This window comes from Hippocampus zosterae, chromosome 8, assembly GCF_025434085.1.
Source record: "Hippocampus zosterae strain Florida chromosome 8, ASM2543408v3, whole genome shotgun sequence".
Lineage (NCBI taxonomy): Eukaryota > Metazoa > Chordata > Actinopteri > Syngnathiformes > Syngnathidae > Hippocampus > Hippocampus zosterae.
Window position 1 is genome coordinate 14,726,242 of NC_067458.1, and position 16,671 is coordinate 14,742,912.

General features: G+C 43.2%; 1 protein-coding gene across 2 annotated transcripts in view; it reads right to left on the reverse strand.

Moving 5' to 3' along the window:
• The window catches only part of insrb (insulin receptor b), a 69,925-nt gene continuing 53,254 nt past the window's right edge, over window positions 1-16,671 (reverse strand). The window contains exons 9-24 of one of the 2 annotated variants that reach the window (XR_007963712.1): window positions 16,329-16,579; window positions 15,493-15,660; window positions 15,217-15,415; window positions 14,024-14,156; window positions 13,719-13,872; window positions 13,402-13,550; window positions 12,015-12,171; window positions 11,031-11,127; window positions 10,811-10,878; window positions 10,484-10,713; window positions 10,109-10,219; window positions 9,869-10,031; window positions 9,272-9,401; window positions 9,029-9,163; window positions 366-7,805; window positions 1-319 (exon numbers count right to left, since the gene is read on the reverse strand). Coding sequence is in view for 1 of the 2 variants with exons in the window: in XM_052073973.1 (XP_051929933.1) it covers window positions 7,451-7,805; window positions 9,029-9,163; window positions 9,272-9,401; window positions 9,869-10,031; window positions 10,109-10,219; window positions 10,484-10,713; window positions 10,811-10,878; window positions 11,031-11,127; window positions 12,015-12,171; window positions 13,402-13,550; window positions 13,719-13,872; window positions 14,024-14,156; window positions 15,217-15,415; window positions 15,493-15,660; window positions 16,329-16,579 (2,500 nt within the window). In the remaining variant the exon portion in view is untranslated. Of the gene's footprint in view, window positions 7,806-9,028; window positions 9,164-9,271; window positions 9,402-9,868; window positions 10,032-10,108; window positions 10,220-10,483; window positions 10,714-10,810; window positions 10,879-11,030; window positions 11,128-12,014; window positions 12,172-13,401; window positions 13,551-13,718; window positions 13,873-14,023; window positions 14,157-15,216; window positions 15,416-15,492; window positions 15,661-16,328; window positions 16,580-16,671 lie in introns of both variants that reach the window. The other variant, XM_052073973.1, reaches the window with a different exon arrangement.

Below are 16,671 nucleotides of genomic sequence, written 5' to 3' on the forward strand. Positions count from 1 at the left end.
GACATTCTCCAATAATTTTATTAATAATTTTAATATAAACAGTTAATTGATGAATAATTTACACACAGCAAGATTTGTATTTTCATATCATTGCAACATTTTCTGTACATGTCACTACTTGGCTCTCCTTTTGAAAACATAGAAAAAATAAATTGTCAAGCGTTTCATTTAGTCATGGCACATTTTTTGTCTTTTGATCCTGTACAATATGCATCATGTAATTCTGTGTGTGTGTGTGTGTGTTGATAAATGTGATGCATAATGATAATGGCACATTTGGATCCAGTGTGAGGGAGGAAGCGATCTCTCTGGGTTTGGACTACACACACACACACACACACACACACACACACACGCACACGCACACGCACACGCACACGCACACACACACACACACACACACGCTGACTGCTGCAGACTCACAACAGGAATGTGTACGCAACATATCCCCAAAACGAACACATCAGCATGAACAGATGAACAACAAAGAGGTAACCTGCACAACAACGACACAACACGGTGGCCACTACAAGTGACAATACGTATGTGCACCGAGGAGACAACACTTTCAAACTAAAGTACTGCTGTGTTGCTGTGTAAAACTGGAGCAGACCACTGGACAGACACCCATCTGTCCATAACAAATGCGACAAATCTGAATAAAAATCATCAGCAAGTACTTTTTATTCCCCGAAAATAATTCATTCATCGCTGTAAGAAGCCATCGCAATCTGATTTTACAACTTGGGGGAAAGGGTTGAAAAAAAAAAGGTGGTTGAACCATCTTCATAGCTTATTTCATCACTCGTCTTCCTCCCTTTCCAAATTTTGTGAAGTGGTCTCGTCCAGTTTACACATTATTTAGCCCCCGCCCAAAAAACGACCCAAACTAAACACGCCTCAGTGATGCGTTTGGGCTCGCATTGGGGGGGAAAACCGACCCAAACTAAACACGCCTCAGTGATGCACTTGGGCTCGCATTGGGAACATGCATTGGGTTGAGAGAAGGCAGGTGGGGGGCTCGGGAAGTGGTGGCACAAAGTGTGTACGGTACGTGTATGTTTCCACAGGCTCTTCTCCTGTGTAGTGGGCTGCGTCGTCATTGACAACAGAAAATATTCTCTTGATTTAGAAAACAACGAAACTGAATTAATATCCACTCGAACAACTAATTCCTAATGTACAATAGTAGTAAAAGTTTACAGTAAGAAAAAGAAGTCATTGTTTGCCCTCCCTATTTTAGCTAATATGTGTATATACATACACATATATATCGACGTTTCTCTAAAATGTAATACTTTTTTTTCCTCTTTCAAACAACAATCATAATGATACATACAAATGCTTTGTTCTCAACCCACACATGACAAAATTTGGACACTTTGAATGGGAATTAGTGGGAACACAGAGAAATTTACAGGATGCATCATCTTGCCTGGCTTGTCCTTGAAGGGAAATCAAATGAGGGAAAACACATTTTTGATTGCACAACTCTGGCATGTATACACTGTGGCCATATGGCTCCAAACATGGCAAAATGTATCGGGTATAGTTGTATATTTTTTTTTGTTTCAGATAAAGCATATCCACGGTTTTGATTGAAGATTCGAGCGCATCAGATTGAACCATAATCGTTCCACTTCAAAATGTGTCAAAAATACGTACAGCATTAAATCATCTTTTATTGGAGACATCCATCTTTGAAAGAAATGTTGCATCTATAGTACTGACAAGTTCATTCTTAGGCCAAATGACAAGAAACTCAGTGCATCATACCCTCACAAACTGAGCCATACGATGGAGAATTTGAATCCCGGTGAATCAAATCAGACCTCATGTATCGAGGATATGTGTTGACTTACGTTTGTTGGAGAAACACACAACCCTAACATATGTGTTTGTGTGTATACACGTTCCCTCACTTTTTGCAGGTGATACGTTCCAAGCCCCTCCCAGTAAGTGATTCTCATCCTTATATAAATACCCTTTAGGGGTCAAGCAGATTTTTTTCATGGTCTCGATTTTTGTTCAAACAAATTCATCCCCCCAACCCCCGAACAAAATACATTTTTGACTAGTCCGACGTAGAAAGAAGAAAACAGCAAGAAAATGTGCCAAAATAGTGAGGTAAAACGGCAAAGCATTAAGTTATGGTCACAAATCAAAATCCCCAATAGAGTGAATCTACAATAACCAATCTGCAAAGCAGCGAGGCAACACCGTATTTGAATTGCTACTAATCTGATTTTAAATTAAGAGGTTTGAAAATACATTAATAATTTATGTACATTTAATCTATGATAGTTTTTACCAGCCAATAAATCAATAGTGACACAAAAATATTACACAAATTATTACAGTTTCAAAGTATTATATAAAAGCATGCTTTGGAAACAGCTTGAAAATAAAATCACACTCCCTAATTCCCATAAATTCTCGCAGAAAAAACTTCTGAGTGAATATTTCCAAACAACGGGCTTGCTAAACTTGCCAAGTAACGTCAATTGCCGACGACTTTGCAACCCAATAGATATGAGCAAGATTTTTTTTTTTTTTAAGGTCAGGTCATGAACAAAGCAAACTTCCCTAAATCAAGTGCTTTCATGTTTCCGGGCAAAAGAGGAGGGGATCCACTGCTATTTACAGTTAAGAGCGACTGAATGAGCTTATTTTTCTGAATGTTGGGATGTAGGTCTGCAACAATGGGAATCCCTACATTGCGTGTGCTGACATACATATTTTCTACGAGTGTTTGTATATCTTAAAGAAGCTATCGGCTGGTATACATCATTTTCTCTTTCCATACATGGAGCAAGCTTAGAGCAGAAAAAAAAGTTCTATTTGTTTCTTTTTTGGTACAAATCGGTCATACTAATCCCAAAGGATATTTGATCTCAATAAACAATTTGAGTAGCACAGATTTCATAAAAGAGCAGATTTCATTGGGCTTCGTTTCATATTTGGAGGTGTGCCCAAAGGGGTTCTGTGGGTTCAAAGCAAGGCACTATTGTAGGTGGGTTTGCTTTGCAATTCTCCCATCCAGCCACTAGGGGCCAGTCCAAGCCGCTTGACGTCAGAAAGAGCGCAGGGTTTTCCTGATTGTCTCCAAAAACAGACAGGATGTCAACCTGGTGAAAAGAGAATATTCGATGAGGAGGGTGGGCTTTGCGCGTCCTTTTCGGCAAGGATGCTGAGAACTTTCTGTTCAGTCACGACTGATATAAAAGGTAGCTAAGGTGTATCTCTTCATCCTCCTCCGAGTATCAGGCCGCCTCCCTGAGACTACAAAAAAAGGTTACAATCGAGATTTTCTACATCTGGTTTGAGTTTGTATGGCACACAGGATTGTCCCAGTCTTGCTTTGTCCAACCCAAATGGGAGAATGTTTGTTTGGGGGGGGGGGGGGGGGGGGGGGCGGTTGGCTTGCCTGCTTTTCCTCCTCCTCTTCTTCTTTCAACCCAGCCTGTCCCGATCACCCCTACACACCCAATCCGCACATCGTTCTTGTTATTCTCTTGATATTCACAGTAGAAGACTTGGAACACAAAGGACAAGAAAACCAGAGGCATTGACACCCGATGAACGAAAGTCTTGGGACAAGCTACTGAGATGCCCCCGCACCCCCCTTTTCTTCTGCACCAATGGAGTAAGCAAGGTTCATGGTTGAGTGAAAGAATTTCGTATGGTCTCACAATGGTCCAAAAACAAAATATTCCCTCAGACTAAACACAAAATCCTGTTTTTGTCGCAAAAGGGCAGGGACTACCTTGAAATGATTTCATTTCCGCTGTTTTAATGTCCCAATACTTTGGTCCATTTAGTGTCAATGAGCACACGCGATTAGGCTTACTTGGGAAAAGTATATTTTGAGGGAGCTCCAGTGCAACATTAGCTTAAAAACAAAAATGGGGGAATGTCATCAACCATTTAATGGAAAATTCATCAAAATGTGTGTAAGGTAGAAGGAGGCCACTCATGTGAGCGATGTTTGAAAAGATTGCATGTCACGCTCGCCTCTGCGTGCACTCAGGTAGACTTCGGCCAAGACGAGAGACAACAAGGACGACAACGACGACGACAACGACGTTAAACAACGCGCAGGCATTCCTCAACGACAACAAACGGGACTCCCGGATCGCTTCACCCTCACACACCCACCAATTTTTTCAATTCTTTTTTTTTTTTTAATGCTCCAAATGGTTGCTAACCGCTTTGCTCATGATCGTAACAAAATAAATATCTACAAGTTCGGGCACCATCTTGATGAGGAATTGCATATGCCACAAGAGGTGTCCAAGAGTTCTGTTCACCTTTCATACGACATACTACGAAACTCGGAGCCGCTTGCGTTCACAGTGACTTGAAAGTTCTTGTAAAGCCAAACGGTTCTGTGTTATGTACTATATCAAATGTTGCTGCAGTGATTCCCAACCCTTGTGTCATGCCACTCACCCAATTTCACTTTACTGGTCTGAAAATGTTTTTTTTTTTTGGTTTTAATTAGCGATGATCTATCGTGCTTCTGCTCTATGCCAGCGATGTACAGTGACAGGCAGAACAATTCAATGTTCTTCCACTAGATGGCACAGGTGAGATATCCGCAACCCGTGAATCCCCCTGTTGCCATTCATACGACAGAATAGCTTTGTGTGTACAGGCCCACACTGAGTCAGTCCATTTTTGAGTCAACCGAACCAGAATTATAATCTTTTCGGGATACAGGATATACTTGAGTCACATTTACGTTTGGTGAGCCTTTTCTAATGTTAATTTGTCTCAATAAAGGTTAGGAAACACCGTTAGCGTGACGCAGCTCAAGTCCACCATGTTTCTATCATGCATCAAATCCTTTTTAACTGAACTACATCACATATCATTTACAAGAGCCCAAGATTTATCAAAGCTCTACCTCCTCGCACGACCCCACTAATGCTTTGCAACTCCTACTTTGGAGAAGGCACTGGTATAAAGCAGAAGGGCTTCTGAAAGATTCTGACAAGCTTCTGAACGCTACAGGACCCGATTGGTGGCCGTAATTGTCGGGTTGCACACTCATTGACTGATATGGGTGAATTCATTAAGAGCGATAATGCTCCTTTAAAATGATGTTGTGATAAAACGAAGCAAGGTTGAGTGTTGAGCAGAGGCAGCAAGCAGGAGAAAGAATAGGAGTAAATTGCGGCAACTAAATCCCACAAAGTCAGACCCGAGTGGACCCGCAACGCAATTCCACTGTCCGGCTCTACTCGGCCCCGTTTGGATTTCTACTGCAACAAATAAGCAAAATAACCTCAGTCAGACCAAGCGGAAGGAGTGTCCCTTTTCACTTCCTCCCTTTTTTCCCCAAAGACGACGGAGGGCACGCTGCTGCAAAATGGAAAGGGTGGAGTACAATCGCGCAGCGTCCATTGCTAAGGCACTGCAACGGGGTAAGCGGATGTTAACACTGACATGTATCATCAAACCCTCCAAAATCCTCAACCAGTGAGCAAGCAGCGGTGATTCACACTACCGGCGCTCGAGAAGCATCAGTCGGGAGCCCGTGCAGTTGAAAAGGAAGCCGTAGACAACCACAATGCATACTACGGGATATCTTTGGGATTTTCTTAAGTGCTCCTTGTGGATATTGGGGCATAGTGGGGAAGTTGCTCAATTACAGCTTCATTCAGTGAACAAAAAAACGGAGATCCAATTTTTAGCCAGCATTTAGATCTCAAGTGCTGTTGCAATCGCAAAAACACAAACTGGAAAAAAAAAACAACAAACAAACAATGAAATGTATCCTTGGAGGATACAAATATAATAATTGGCGCGCTCACATGCCCTCAACTCAAAAAGATCGTCTGTCTCCTCCACCTGCTGGAACTTTGTAGCCATTGCGTGGAAGGTGGGAGTGGAACAAAGCAGGGTTGGGGGAAGCATGGAAAGTAGGAGAAACATGCAGAGGCAAACCTAACAAGGAGACAAAGGAGAAAGTCGCACTTTTCTTCTCACTGGAGATTAGGCCAGTTTTGTAGATTCTGACAAATTTTGCCAAAGTGGACATAAAGATCACACAGGCCAACCCAACTTGAGGATACTCGGAACCTTCCAACTAATACAGGAACTAGTGTTGCCATCATAAAAAAAAAAAAAAAAAAGAAGTACATTCATTGGGCCACCCTCGGAGCAAAATGTGATCAATCGTCACGTGACCTCTTCCGTCCTTTTTTTTTCCTAAAGCTTTTTTCTGATGGTTTTAGTTATCGCCTTAAAAAAAAGTCTCCTCTTCATACAGACAGAGGGTCCGACGGGGGCTTAATAACAACAAGAAGAACAAAAGGAGAAATGATTCAGTGGGTTGAAGTTATTTCCCGTCCAGGTGGTCACAATACGAGAGGAGAGAGCACTAATGGCGGATTAGTGGGATATCTGGGGCTATAAAAATAAAAACATTTCAAGGAAAAACATTGGCAAAAAATAAAAATCTAGATACTAACAAAGCTTTGGATGAAAAATATTACAAATATGAACTATGTACAAAAAACATCAATATCATATATTATATATATAAAATGTTGGTACCTTCATACCAATATTCCATATATACTATATATTATATAAATTCATATATTTCTATATCTAGTAAAATATATCAAAGCAGCAGCTATTGGTCAGTCTGAGGAACTCCTTTGTCCAACTCTTAACTGTTTAAATATCCTTCAGCTATATAAGTGAGGACACAGAAAAGAGAGAAAACAATGATAAAAGCAAATAAATTAAAACTATTCACCCGATGAATATGTGTGTCATTTTGGAATTCTGCAGAACCAGAAGGAAGAAGGAAAACAAACAAACAAAACAAGCAAAACAAAAGCAAAAGACCCAACGTTCCTCTAGGATTAGACGTTTGTTCTATGATCAACTCATCTCACCGTTTCCAAACTGAAATGTAATCGTCGGGAACAAACACGAGCGCAGAGAGAGACACTTCTCTTCATGTATAGGCCACATATCCAAAGGCCACTATCTGAGTAAAAAGACTGAGTCTGGAGAAGAAGGGAGAGCCACGTTTTTTAAGAGGTCGAGCATAAGAAGCAGCCTTGTGGTTGTCTAAGGTTCCTCGTGTTCACAGTTGGTTTTTTTGTGTGTACGTGTGTGTGTGTTTCCCTCAACCGTTTCCAACAAAATGCGTCCTTGGAAACGTGGGGAGAACAAGAAACCAAAAGGATGATAGCAGAAAGACCCATGTGCTGTTTGCATCCCTTGCTAGCCTGTGTTTGGCAGTCATGAGGAAGAAAAAGTAAAAATCCTGAGATCTGTGTGTGTATGTTGAGAAGGTCTTCTCCAAGGATAAAAGAAAAAAAACACATTGGGAGGATTCTGAAGGATTCCGAGAGGGCTGCTGGAGAAGAGAAGGAAGGTTGAGGTTGGGCCAGTTCAACAAGTTCTTTCCGGACAACAGGAAACGTTAGGAAGGGCTGGGTCTGGGCAACGATAAGATTCGTCCGTTTTTCTTGCCACCGTTCATGTGTGTATAGGGGACGTGCTCCTCATAGTTCCCCCTCAGGGCCACAGAGGGCCCGCCGTCTCTGTTTAAGCTCTCCTCTCTCTGAGAGTAAGAGGACGGGTCCAGGGGGATGCTCTCCATGTTGTCCAGGTCCAAGTCAAACTCCTCGGTCTCGGGGACCTTGTTCTCCTCGCTGTAGAAGAAGGAGACCTCCTGGAAAGACGGGTGCAGGTCGTCCCGCAGCATTTCGATGATCTCGTGGAACATCGGCCGCATTTTGGGATTGTACTGCCAGCACATCTGCATTAAGTTGTGCCTGCATGTTCGAAACAGGAAACTCGCAAATTAGGAAGCGGAATCACATGACCCAAACATCCCTAAATAGATGAGGAAAACCGTCAGTACCCCAGACACGTGTCTGACATATTTACCCAAGTTCATTCAACAAGGGCTGCGGCTATTAAATACAATGAACCAGCCACCATCGCGGGTTCCAGGTTGGCGGTCCCTCTTTTTTGCTGATTTTTTTTTCTACTTGTATCGCGTGTATTTCCACTGTTGACCACTGGATGGCGGCACACTTATTAACTTGAGAGGGTAAAGCTGTAATCCTGCTTTTTATGCCGACAGAAATCAACAGCTATAGGTTAATTTTAGAATGTACGTCTAGGGATGTAGATGGATTATCAGATGATAAGTTTGTTCTCTTGTTTACTGTAAATACATTGAGGGATCGGTCCACGGTACATTATTTTTGCATTTTTAGTGTTTTAAAAGTGTGCTTGAACACCTTTAAAAATGAAATGCCGCGAATGCTATAAAAACATGCCTAGAGAGTATTTAAGGAGGTTATTTCTCTTTTGCGGACTTCACTTATTGTGGAAATGGTTTGGAATGTAACTAGCAATTGAAGGCGGTTTACTATAGTTTTATAATTAAAAATATCTATGGATTATCCCATTGATTAATCATATAAAAAATTATTTTTAATAATTCGACAATAATGTGCATGTTAGGTGCACGTCTCGTCTGCTCGAGGCCGCCATCCTCATGTTCCACTGTAGTATGTGAGAGAGTGTGTAGGTTTTTTAGAGACGGAGCTGCCCTGGTGAGTCAGCGTGTTTGTTTTCTTAGCGTTGTCAATCAAGTGACTGAAAATGCAGCTGTGTCTATTCTTGACCAGCATTGCAATACATTCTAACAAGCTAAATTCATTTTGCTAATATTGACATGTAACACTGTGTTGGCATTTGTAGACATACTGTTATGACACACGTTGCACTTTTTATCTATATATTCCTTGTTTTGTGTGAAAAGATCCCAAACTTTGGTCACTCTCTACCTTGCATGCAACTAATTGTCATTATGTATATTTTTTTTTGTGTGAAACAATGATTTGTGTGGGGGGAAAAAAATAATCCTTGCCTCAATCATTTTTGGTCATCAAATGATTTAAGTCGTTTGATTGTTGCAGCGCTAGTTAAAACACATGCAAAACTCACAAACACTTGTTATCTTGAGTGTCTTTCAATAACTCACATCCTCTCGGGACAGTTGTCCGGGCGGTCCAGGTATCCTCCGTCCATGACAAATTTGAGAACCTGCTCATTGGACAGGCCCTGGTAAGGCTGCTCTGCTAGTGTGCTGATCTCCCAAAGCACGACGCCGAACGACCTATGAGAGAGAGTAAAAAAACACATCTCAGAATGTCTTGATGACAGAAACATTTGCAGCTGTCAGGTGCTTGTGGGAGGGGGGGGGGGGGTCAGACTCGTCGCCTACCAGCAGTCAGAGTGGGCAGTGAAGACTCCGTCCTTCAGAGACTCCGGAGCCATCCACCTGACAGGAAGCAGGCCCTTCCCTCCTTTACGGTAGTAGTCAGTCTCATAGATGTCTCGTGTCATACCAAAGTCTTAGACGAAGGGAACGGAGGAGGGAGGAAATCAGAGAGAAGTTTTGTTCTCTTATTTAGATATATGAAATAATGTAAAAATCTGTCTTTATCATACAAAGCATGACAAACAACACTGCAAACTACAAATGCAATACAAAACTTGTTATTAAGTTAAGATATCCTTTAAGTTACAAAGAAGACCACAATGTAGCTTATCGTGAAGGACCTCAACACATTCTGTTGAATGGTGTTCAACAAAATAATCAGTGACAAGTAATGAGGTTAGCTAAAATGAACTTTTTTCTTTTTGAACGTTGACTTTATGAGAAAAATAACTGATACTGAAGATTGTTGTTTTCAAATTTCAAATTCACATACACATAAAATAGGGGAAATTTTATGCTTGATTGTATTATGTGGTGTGCAAATCAGCATAGAGAAAGATAATTCAAAAAACGAAGAAAAAAAAACACGTGTGTTGGTACCTCCAATCTTGACAGTGAAGTCCTCTGCTACCATGCAGTTTCTGGCTGCCAGGTCTCTGTGCACAAACTTCTTGGCGTTGAGGTAGGCCATGCCATCTGCGATTTCCGCAGCCATCTGGATCATCTCCTTCAGGGTAGGTGGAGGACGGCCGGTTGGGTTGTTCTAAAAAACATTTTTTTAAAAAGATGAATATGTGGTGGAATATTCATATTGGGCATGCATTTGCAAGCAGCGCATACCTCGGAGTCTGGCCTCAGGCTTCGCAGGTAACTCTTTAGGTCACCGTGCGTCATTAGCTCCATCACCACAAGGGTGGGTTGACCCTTGGACACAACACCTAAGAGGCGTACCTGTAAAAATACAAATGATCAAAATCCCATCTTGGAAACGCATGAATATCGCCGCCCTTCTATGGTGAATCTCGGAACTGAGCCAGCAGGAGTAAAGATAGAAAAGAACATTGGGGCATATGGAAAGGCAGTAAAAGTGCAATTCCAAGTCGGAATGTTTGTTTTGGGAGTCAAACTGCGAGTCAGGATGGTAGCGTCAACATGACAAAGCCGGTCGTCGGAGTGCTTATGCTGGTCGAAGTGACTGTAAGTGTTGTCAATTACCACATGGTGACAGCTGAAGGCCTTCATGACGGAGGCCTCGTTGAGGAACTCGATCCTCTCTCGCAGGCTGGCCGATTCGTTGACCGTCTTGACGGCCACGCGGGTGTCCGGGTCACCTTTGACAATGTCCTTGGCGATTCCTTCGTACACCATGCCGAAGGAGCCCTGGCCCAGTTCCCCGAGCACCGTGATCTTTTCCCGTGGCACTTCCCATTCGTCAGGAACATAAACTACACAAAATGGTGGCGTTGAGATCAACAGTCAAATCATCAGCCGAAGAGTTCTAGCTCCCCCCCGCTCCCAAAAGGTTGTCATGATGCTTCTTACCGTCATTGGCACTGAGATACTCTGGGTTTGAGGAGGCAATGAGAGGTCCAGTTGGGCCCTCTGTCTGCCTGTAACCGATCCACATCAGATTTTTTGTGAGATTTCTTTTCATTTAAAATATGTGCTTTGGCTCCAAAAATGTTGGGAAAACACTGCCCGAATGAACAGAAGGTCCCTTGGTCTTAAAGCTAAGACATGTGGATGCTAAGATCGTACGTACTTTTTCTTGAAGACCACAAAGACGGCACCCCCCACGATCAACAGCAGGATGAAGCAGATGACTGGGCCAATGACAACGCCAACTATACCGGGATCCTCTGCAAGTCACATCCAAGTCTTTGGTCAGGTAACAGTTAAAAGCCGAGCTAACAAAATGTACAATTTTAAATGTAACAATGTTAGGTCAATGTAATGTATCATGTCCACATGTGTGCTGTATGTTGCGAGAGTCCACTTGAGGACCGTCGAGCAAGGTTTCCCAACCACGAGTATGTAAGCAAATGGCAGGTGGTACATGGAAACACTTAACCAATTTATTTCCAAGATGGGAAGTAAATATTATTAGACATTTCACAAGCCGGTCAATAAAATGGTATGTGCGTGCTACAACGCGATTGCCCTGAAATTAACTTGTGGCGCAGCCGTAGCAAACTCACAACAGCCGAGTGTCAGCCGAGGTGTCTCATTTTAGCTCAGATGACTGATGACAAGAAAGAAAAACCAAAAGAAAATCCTTCATGTTAAATGTTTGTTTAAAGGGGATTTACCGGAAGGAGCTCTAGTTTTTTTGTTTTTTTGGGGGGGTAAATATTCTAAGAATTATTTATAACATTTATTTTTTATTTCACTTTTTTTTGTTAATAGTTTTAGGGCAATATTTTTTTCCCATGTTTAATATGAGTTAAAAACAAGACGGTACCTGAGAAATAAATGCGTTGCGTAATCATGGTATGTCAAAAAACTTTGTGGTGACATGAGAGAAAAAGACTGGGAAACAATGCCCCAAGAGTGTGCGCATTTGCAGACTGAGCTTGTGATGCAGTAAAATAGTTGCATACATTGAGCACACTGAAATAATTTAGCCCTTAAATTTCATCCAATTTCCAGCAAAAAGCAAATGTGACATCATAATATTAAACCTTGACATGGTATATATAATCAATAACAGCATGAAGGAGTGTGATTGAGTGTTCTCTGGCCTTACTGTTGGGCATGACGAAGTAGGTGGTTTCTGTGAAAGAGCCGTTTCCTGCCAAGGAGGTGGCGCGGATCCTCACGCTGTAGTTCCCGGGGTGTACGAGCGACAGCTTGGTGCCGCCAGACTTGAGGTACGCAGGCCGAGAAACACAAGCTGTGTGGACCTGGTGCCCCGCCCCCCAACATTAAAATAGTCAAGAATCCAAATACGTACGGATGTGTTGTAAGGTTTTATCGTTCCAACACATGTATTTCCATTGTTAATCTGTTCACTTTTCACATGCCACCATTGTGTTAAAAAACAAAACAAAAAAAAAAACAGTTTACCGTAATTGAAAGGTCAACCATGCCATACATCAGGGGCTGTTCAAACTTTTTCGTTTGAGGGACGCGTACAGAAAAATGGAAGGACGAAAGGGACACTTTAAAGTTCGTCAACTTTTTGAAACATGCTAAAGTCAATCAAGAAGGGAATTTTATATATATACTGTGTGTGTAGTTTTTTTTGGTATTGTCTAGTTCATTTGACCAACTTTCTGTTAAAGGTGTTAAGGAAAATAATTGATGATATTTCCAAGTCTCACAGGACTTAACAGCAGGCGAATCCGATTTCCACATTCAGAACCAAAATAAACAAAGAGAAACTATGGTAAGGTGACCATTTTTCAGTTACTTGATGATCATTAATGTGATGTCTTCCTAAATCAGTCCTAGAGCACAAAGGGAAAGAAACAATTTTCGCCTCTAAAATTGAATTATCTTTATTCACGACAGTGTTGTGAAGATAAATTGTGTTATTCTTTGAATCATTAATGGTTTATCTGTATCTCTGAATACAGTGAAAGCTTCTACAGTACTCCCCCTCTTCTCACTCTGCGCCCCTTCACTATTTAACTAACCTTGTGGCCCATGTCAAATGTCATTTTTAGTGTTCGTCATCCGCTGAAAAATGGATGGTGGGCCGCAAATGCCCCCGGGCCATAGTTTGGACACGCCTGCTAACCATTTCAGTAGAATAATAGGTTGTGTCAGCTACAGGATGCGTCCACAGTGCAGTGCAGTGCAGTGCAGTGGACGTGCCTGTCCATCCCTGTGCCTGTATTCTAGTCTTCCTTCCTGCTTCTGTCACTATGGAAACAGTGCAGCTACTGGCTCCTCAACTCAGGCAGTGGTACCATGAATAGCAATGCAAGTTGAATCCACACATTTATGTCACACAAACAACTCACAGATAAATACTGTATATGCAAACATACACAGCAGAGGTCGCAGCGACCCCCCCCCCCCCCCCACTGCCTCTCCATGGAGGATTTTCTAGTTCCGACTGTCCGACTACATATAGCATGGCAAGGTAAGGCAAGAGTGTAGTTCCTAGACCTCCTGGTGGTACTGACCTCAGTCTCACCAACTTTCCTGTAGAAGACCTCATAGAGGATGATGAGACCATTTGGAGAGACGGGTGCCTTCCACTTAATGAACACGGATGCAGGCTCGCCGTTCATTAACTCATGGGTCACCTGGCTTGGGATGTCATCTGCTTTCTCTGTACACATCAGACCATGAAGAAGAAAATAGACAATGTTGAGATTATCTTCCTTGCATGCTTTTGGGGGGCAGGGGGGTGGCTAAGGTGTTGATCATTTCTCAAGACGGTGTGCATGCCTGTCAAACGGCACGTGTGTATTTAAACAAAGGTGCAATGCGGATTCACCTTCCGGCATAGTCCGAGCACTGATATAAGTCGCCATGCTGCAGCGCTTGAGGTCTGTGGGATGGTTGCAGGCCATAATCTCAATCTTATAACTGGTAAAGTGTTGCAGGTTGGAGATGACAGTTGATTCTTTTGAGAAGACTTTTAGTTCAACCTGTGCAGGGGAAAAGAAAAAAGGAATTCAAGGATGACCATTTATACGACGTCATATTGCTTTCCAAGCCAAACTGGAATGATCACGTCAGTCAAATGATCATGTCACTGAAGCCAATAATTTGATAAAGAGCCTATGCGGTGAAAAAGACCTTAGCTCCCTCCTCATCCTCCTCTTTGGGCGTGGCTTTGGTAGAACCGTTATGAACGCTGGGGACTGTAGGAAGAAGGAAAGGCATTTCGGTGGCGTTGGCCACTCCCACTGAACGTCGCCGACGCGAAGGTCTGGAAAAAGAACACATGGAGCATTTAGCAAATTTGAAAAAAGAGAGAGGAAAACGGTTTGAGGCTCTAGATGAACGAGTGACAAAAAGGTCAAGGGAATATTGCAATGGGCAGACAAGACCCCCCCTAATAGATGTTCATTCAATCAGATTGTTGATGGGCGTGGATTCAAACGTGTAGGCATGTAATTGCAATTGAAGCTGGATTTTTCCCTCACGGGCCGGTCTGACTCCATGACATCTATCCACTGCTTTAACAGAACAACTTCTCCGTACCTCCACTAGATGGTGGTCATGAGCCAACGTCCACTTCCTGAAACGTAAATGCACCACTGAACCCATTGACCGAGACCTTTTCGCAGTCGTGTACCAACTCTCTCGGACGGACATCTTCACTTCTATGAAAGCATCATTGACTATATTGTACTAAGAGTTCACAGCTTCAGGGTTGAGTTAAAAGCTGCTCAGGTGGGAGGACATGTCCTAGATCCCCTTGCGTGATGGAAAAGAGGAACACTAGAGGTCTTCGTGCACCGGCTTGCATGACACTGACCTATTACAGCATGGGCTTGAAGTCCTGCTGAGGTGTGTGTGACGTTCAAAGTGTGCGTGTCCGAATGACCGTCTGCATGACTGCGCGCCTGACTGGCGTGAATCAAATCACGCCCTGTCGGGAAGCCGCAACAGAGCGTGTTTCAAGTGGATGGGTTAGATGCGTTGGAGCTTCCAAAATCGGCACCTCCCACCATGTGCCCACCCACTGTGCTGCCCGGAACAAAAACAAGTCCACATAAATGACACACACAAACATTGAAGGACAAGGGAGACTTGGCACGCTGCTCCAGTAGGCAAAGACGAACAAAAGACGGGTGATCATGTCTGGCTGCTTGGAGGGCCTCTGATAGTCTGCCGTACCACCGAGAAAGTATTAATAGAACCGCTATCTGCTCTGCATGTTAAAATCCATTTTTTAAAAAAACAGCAACTTATTTGCTGCGTTAGCACTTTGACTTCGGTCATCGTGACAAGAAAACTAAATCGCCGCCGTTTCTTCCATGTACCTGCTCTCAAAGACTTCATTGTGCAGGTAGTTCTCAAAGGTCTTGCGGTACTCAATCTCCTCCTGCTCCTTCTTGAGCTGAACGTCCGTCTTGGGACAGGCGCAACACTTGCCCCCAATGTTCGGCTCGTCTGTGTGGTTCCACTTCTGCTCGTCATCGCTATCCAGGTGGGTCGGGGTCCGCGATGGCAGCTTCATTCCTGTGGAAGGGCCAAATATGTTTGCGAGCTTGACAAACTGATTCGTGCGAAAACAGCCCACGTGGTCGGATAGCAACCTTGCAGGCAGTAGTCAAACTTGTAGAGGTCACTGTCCTCGGGTTGCTTGCGGCAGACAACCCGGTAGTGGGTGATGTTGCCGTTGGGATTGGTGGGGGGCTTCCACTTGAGGATGATTTGAGAGGAGGAGTTGGAGGAAGAGATGGGATCAAGAGGCACTGAGGGCTCTGAGGAGGATTGAGGTAGACAAACGTTAGGGCAGAACATTCTAGAAACGTCTGGCTCCATCAGTCATCATTGATTCCCCCACCCCCACCCCCCTGTTATTGCTGTACGAAAGTAACCTAACGAGTCTTTGTCCCCCATTGAAGAAATGATTTGAATGAGTCAGTCCTTTGTTTTCACGTTTGTGTGCATGTGTGGGCAAATGACGATCATGGCGTTCCTGCCAAGTGTTTCACTCTGTTTGACTGATCAGCGGTCAGGCCAAGACACACATTCACTATTAAAATGTAGCAAGAAAACATGCTGCTACGAGCACCATTTCAACACTGTTGCGTAAACAATTCAGGTCAACATTGACTAATCATTTATGAGTAAGGATTTTTACTGTACCTCAAGACACACAAAATGTTTTTGGGTGAGGAAGCACGACATGCAAACGGTGTTTAAGAAACTACAAGATACCTGGAAGGCAAAGATGGTCAAAAGTTCATATTTAGATTTTTACTTCTTAACTCATTCAGTACCAGCCAATTCTGGACCAAGTCTGAAAAGACGTTGAAAAACGTCTTTGGGAGTGAATGAGTTAATCCCTCTGGTCTCAAATAAAGGTCTACAATGAGTTAACACGTCAACTCCAATGTGGATGTGGCTCTCAAGCAGTGGAACTCACTGGAAGCATCGGTGCGGACATAGATGATCTCACTCTTGGCCCCGTGAACCTGATTCTCGTCAGACGCGGACAGCTGGGTTTTGACCATGATGGCGTACTGAGTCCACGGCTTCAGGGGTCGGATCAAATGGCCCGGTTCATTCTGCTCCTTGTTGTCGGTAACACGTGCCGGTGGGTCAACGTCGGCGATCACCCAACTGTTTGAACCGCACGCATCCTGCCCATCAAACTCGGTCACGTTCTTGTACGGCCTTAGAAGACACGAGGAAGAAGAGGGAAGTCAGCTGTGATATGCTATAAAACATCCATCCATACATTTCAGAGCAATGGCAGAATTCATGCT